Raw genomic sequence first — 4,900 nt, forward strand, 5'->3', positions numbered from 1 at the left:
TTTGGCCTCCTTCAAAACGGCCCTAAAAATACACCTTTTAGGGGGACAGAAACGGAGATAGTCATCACGACTCTCTCCGGATCAAACCCCCCCCCCCCCTCCTTTTTTTTGTCCACCTACGTTGCACATATTAATTGCCTTAGTAATTTATTGTAATTTATGTAAGTTATTTATTGTCATTCATTGTCATTTTGCATCAGTGGTGTAATTTATTTTAGATTAATCGTTAGTTTGCATTGGCGGTGTAAAATCATTTTATTTTTGTTTTTCTAATGTTACGTGGCATCAATTGAGTAATTTAATATTGGTTTTATTTTTATTTGTATTGTTAAATTTGTATTGTTAATTGTGGATGATTTATGTACGGAGGACTTTCAACGGAAACAAGACCGCAAGGGCTTTTTTGAAATGCTCCTCTTAGACAGGATGCTTGACTTTATTCGTACTGTAATACATGCTACTGTATGACTGTACTTGTACTCTAACATTCTATCTAATAAATATATTCATATATTCATCAAGGCTGGTCGTCTTCTGTTAAAAGCAATATTACACACCTCTAAGTTTGCCAAATGGGTGGAGGATGTGTCATCTACTGATGTGTTTATTGTACACAGTTTTTCTTTAGATGACTCATGTTTGAAGATGTCGTTGCCGTTGTTGTCTTCCATATTGATTTTCTGCCATATTCTCCTTTGACCGTTTTATCTTGTCCCAGGAGAATTTGTGGTAACTAATTTTCTTGTGCTTCTCCCTGCTCTCCTTTCTGCTGGCAGAGCTCGCGCCCCCCCGGCTGTTGAGGCTGTGGTATGAGCCTATGTGGCAGGAAGGCGCTGACGTTGCTGAGCAGCATATTTGCTGTTTGCGCGCTTGGCCTGCTGGGGATTGCTGTAAGCACTGACTACTGGCTGTACCTGGAGGAGGGCGTCATCTTGCCCCTGAACCAGAGCACAGAGATACGCATGTCTCTGCACTCGGGCCTCTGGAGAGTGTGCTTCCTGGCTGGTACGTTCGCTGAGTTGTAGTTTACGTGACCAGTGCACCAATTCCAGGTTAAGATCAAAGAATTACAATGAACAACTTGTACGATGGAGCCGTCAGCATCACAAGCACGGTGACTCTGTTGTGCAATTGTTGTGTTGTTACATTCACTGCCAGATGGGGGAGACAGTCGTTCGAGTCACAAGAAGTTTTATCTGCTGAGATCATCAACCACCCACAATGCTGTCATGACATCACACGGTTACATTTTATTTATTTTTATGATTGGTGCAAATAAGATCTTTTCAGATGAGGTGAATACTTAATAACAGAAATCAGAAAAACAACAACTCCAAATGCATAAGCTGAAAAATTGCCAGACATCACATATTTTAGTCATTAATGGCTCTATTTATGACTATTCAATACACCATAAAATAGCTCAGGTATGTACCAATGTGCATTGTTACTGCAAACAGTAACTGTAAACAGTACAGCATTGTAATTTACACCATTTCCATTTATCTCCTTATGCATTAAGCTATCACCTAATCCAACACTTCGTAGTGTGTTGGATTAACAGTGTTGATTAAGATATCACTTATAAGCATGTATTTTGTTGTTACTGTGTTTTGGTGCCAGACTTTTTGTACGTGTCAAAGCGAAGAGCTAAAATCAAATGCTGGGTGTTCCTCGTTCACATGTATCCATCCATCCATCCATTTTCTTGTAGACGAGATGACATTAATCATCTCATCTACAACTGCTTTATCCGCCTTGTGGGTCACAAGTGATGCTAGAACCGATGCCAGCTGACTACTGGCGAGAAAGGAACAGACGCCTCGTTCACATACTAGCAGCAGAAATCCTGCGCTACATGAAACATGTTTATTTGCACCTCCTTTTTGAAAGTGTGATTAACTTGGAACAAATTAAATTAAATGAACACATGAAATTAAATCCTGTCCAGTTGATGAGAACCTATCATGATAGGTATTGGGCTACAGTATGTGTGTCTGTTCATTTTGATATTGTAATGTACATGCTTCTGTTTGACACAGCAAATTAAAAGTGCAGTCAGCATATTTCTCTCTCTCTGCCCTTTGTTCCAGGGGACGAGAAAGGGCGATGTTTCACCATAGAGTATGTGATGCCGACCAACGTCCAGATGACCTCTGAGTCAACTGTCAGTGTCCTGAGTAAGTAACTGTTCACACTCCGGGACTATATGTACAATATGCAGTTTTACTATTCTTGGCTTAAATCCCAAAGCTTCAGTCTAGAACTGGGTATGAATGAAAGAGTTACAAGTTGTTGTTGGTTATTTTATTAATTTTTTCATTTTCATTTTCATCTCTCACTGGGTGAACACGCATGGTTTCAAAAGTCTTTGTTCCCTGCTGGTTGCCGCATAAATATAGATAACCACTGGTAAAATTAGGTTAATCTAATGCATACAGAAATAGTAGCTAATACATTATTATTTACATTATAACGTATCCTCATCATTAGAATTGACACTTTAATTAACACTTTTATTTCCATTACTGCATCTGCCATTTGATCTTTTTTATTTTCAGAACCAATTTTTTTATTTGCATGTCAACCAAAATTCTTATTTTCCCCAAAAACACAGACAGGAAGGTTTTAAATTCAAGCAATTCAGCAGCACACATACTGAGACACCAGTGTGGGAATCACCCAACACAACCACTAATCCACATGAAATACTGATCAGCTGCAGTGGGAAACAGCATGCTGCTGCTTAAGAGGGATAAAAGCTTCCATTAGATGCTTCAGAGATTTTAAATTGCAGGGATAAAAGGTTAGCAACCACCGTACAATGAGAACATCTCATATTCATTGAACGCCCTGGTTTCTACTTCAGGTTTTCTTTTGTTCTTCCAGAGATGATCCGCTCTGCCACACCCTTCCCTCTGGTCAGCCTCTTCTTCATGTTCATTGGTTTTGTACTCAGCAACATCGGACACATGCAACCCCATCGCACCATCCTGGCCTTCATTTCTGGAATCTTCTTCATCCTGTCAGGTACTTGGTTTTAGGCATGCACTGTCAACATATCCAAAATGTAACGAGTCCATGTGAGAAGGTGAAGCTTTGCTTAATAATAAAATCACGTCAGTATTTCTCTTCTATAAACTGAAGACATTAGATTAAATGTTTCACTCTCCCTTAATATCTCTCTCTCTCTCTCTCCCTCAGGTCTCTCGCTGGTAGTCGGTCTTGTGTTGTACATTTCTAACATCAATGATGAGATGTTGAACAGAACCAAGACTAATGAAGCCTACTTTAGCTACAAGTATGGCTGGTCATTTGCTTTCGCTGCCATCTCCTTCCTGCTGACTGAGGTAACCTGAAAGCAGCGAGTGTGTATCCGACTTGTTCAGGGTTTGATTTATGCATCTATCAAATTAAGCATAGTTCAAAACTCTGAATCAGAATGAAACTCTAAATAAGTTGACATAATTTGACACCCGATCTCTAACTGGTGGTGAGTTCGACCCGCTGGCAGGGTCGGGGGGGCCGGACAGACTCGGCAGGCCCTCTGTCAGTGCGGTCTTCAACTCCCACTCTTGGGAGAACTTCTCCCAGATCAGGGAGATCAGGGACATTGAGTCCGAGTGGACCGTGTTCTGAACCTCCATCATCGAAGCGGCTGCTCGGAGCGCTGGTTGCAGAGTCTCCGATGCGTGCCATAGCGGCAATCCCTGAACCCGGTGGTGGAGCCCGGAAGTAAAGGATATCATCAAGCTGAAGGAGTCTTGTACTCTTGGTGACACGTGGGACTCCGGAAGCAGCTGACAAGCCAAGCGCACCTTGGCCTGGGTGGTTATGGAGGCAAAAACTTGGGCCTGGTAGGAGTTTGGAGAGGCCACGGAGGAGGACTATTAGTCGACTCTGTGATCTTGCACTGGATAAGCAGTGGAAAATGGACGGACGGATGGATGGACATATAACAAGGACAGAATTACAGTGAAGATATGACCATATGGATAACCTGTATATCTCTTCACCTCTATTGCTCCGCAGGCAGCTGGTGTCATGTCAGTGTACCTGTTCATGAAGCGCTACACAGCCGAGGAAATGTACCGGCCCCATCAGGACTTCTATCGGCCCCGCCTCAGCAACTGTTCGGATTACTCCGGCCAGTTCCTCCATCCAGATGCCTGGGCTGGTCGTGGTCGCAGTGCGTCCTCTATCTCCTCTGAAGCATCCGTCCAGATGAACTCCTCCAGCTACCCGGCTCTCCTCAAGTGTCCAGAGTACGAACAAATGTCCTCCTCACCTTGCTGAAGCAGAGGTTGAGGAGGACTTGCTTTAGTCACGTGAAACACGGGAAAAGATGAGAGATAGGTCTTTTTAAAGTTAAGTTCTAGTGTCCTTTCATCTGAAAGGAGTGACACAAATAGAGTAGTGGCGGGATAGTACAAGGGATGCAGAGGCTGGAGAAACACAAATATAAGAGCGTGCACTATAACCAGAAAGCAAAGAGTAATCATTGGAATAACCAAAGGGAGTCTTTTAAAAATATAACAAATTCATTGTTGATGAAATACCACACAGATTTTATCTTCAGAAAAATGACTAAACTGTGTAGTCGTGTTATTGTCGATTTATGAAGTGGACATTGTCGGTCCTCTCTCCTTCAAAAACATGAAACAGCTGCAATCAGTGAGCACAAAGTATGTTTCACTCACACAACGAGATGCTTTTTATTGTAATACATGCTGCGCGATCTCACATACACATCAAAAGATCACATGCTATTAATTGTTATTTATATATTATTACATATTTCATCTGAACCTCATTCTTCTATCTATGTGATGATTTCTAAGCTATTTGGACATTCAGTATACATAAGACCTCCGGTTTAATTTGTCCTCCTTCAACCATT

General features: G+C 41.8%; 1 protein-coding gene across 1 annotated transcript; it reads left to right on the top strand.

The window, feature by feature from the left end:
- The first annotated feature begins 809 nt into the window (after positions 1-809).
- cacng5a (calcium channel, voltage-dependent, gamma subunit 5a) lies at positions 810-4,296 on the top strand. Its single transcript, XM_068751105.1, has 5 exons — positions 810-1,009; positions 2,059-2,180; positions 2,890-3,030; positions 3,205-3,350; positions 4,033-4,296. Exons 1-5 carry the CDS (start codon positions 810-812, stop codon positions 4,294-4,296), a joined length of 873 nt encoding a protein of 290 aa, XP_068607206.1.
- Positions 4,297-4,900: the final 604 nt, after the last annotated feature.

Source organism: Brachionichthys hirsutus, chromosome 17 (genome assembly GCF_040956055.1).
Source record: "Brachionichthys hirsutus isolate HB-005 chromosome 17, CSIRO-AGI_Bhir_v1, whole genome shotgun sequence".
Lineage (NCBI taxonomy): Eukaryota > Metazoa > Chordata > Actinopteri > Lophiiformes > Brachionichthyidae > Brachionichthys > Brachionichthys hirsutus.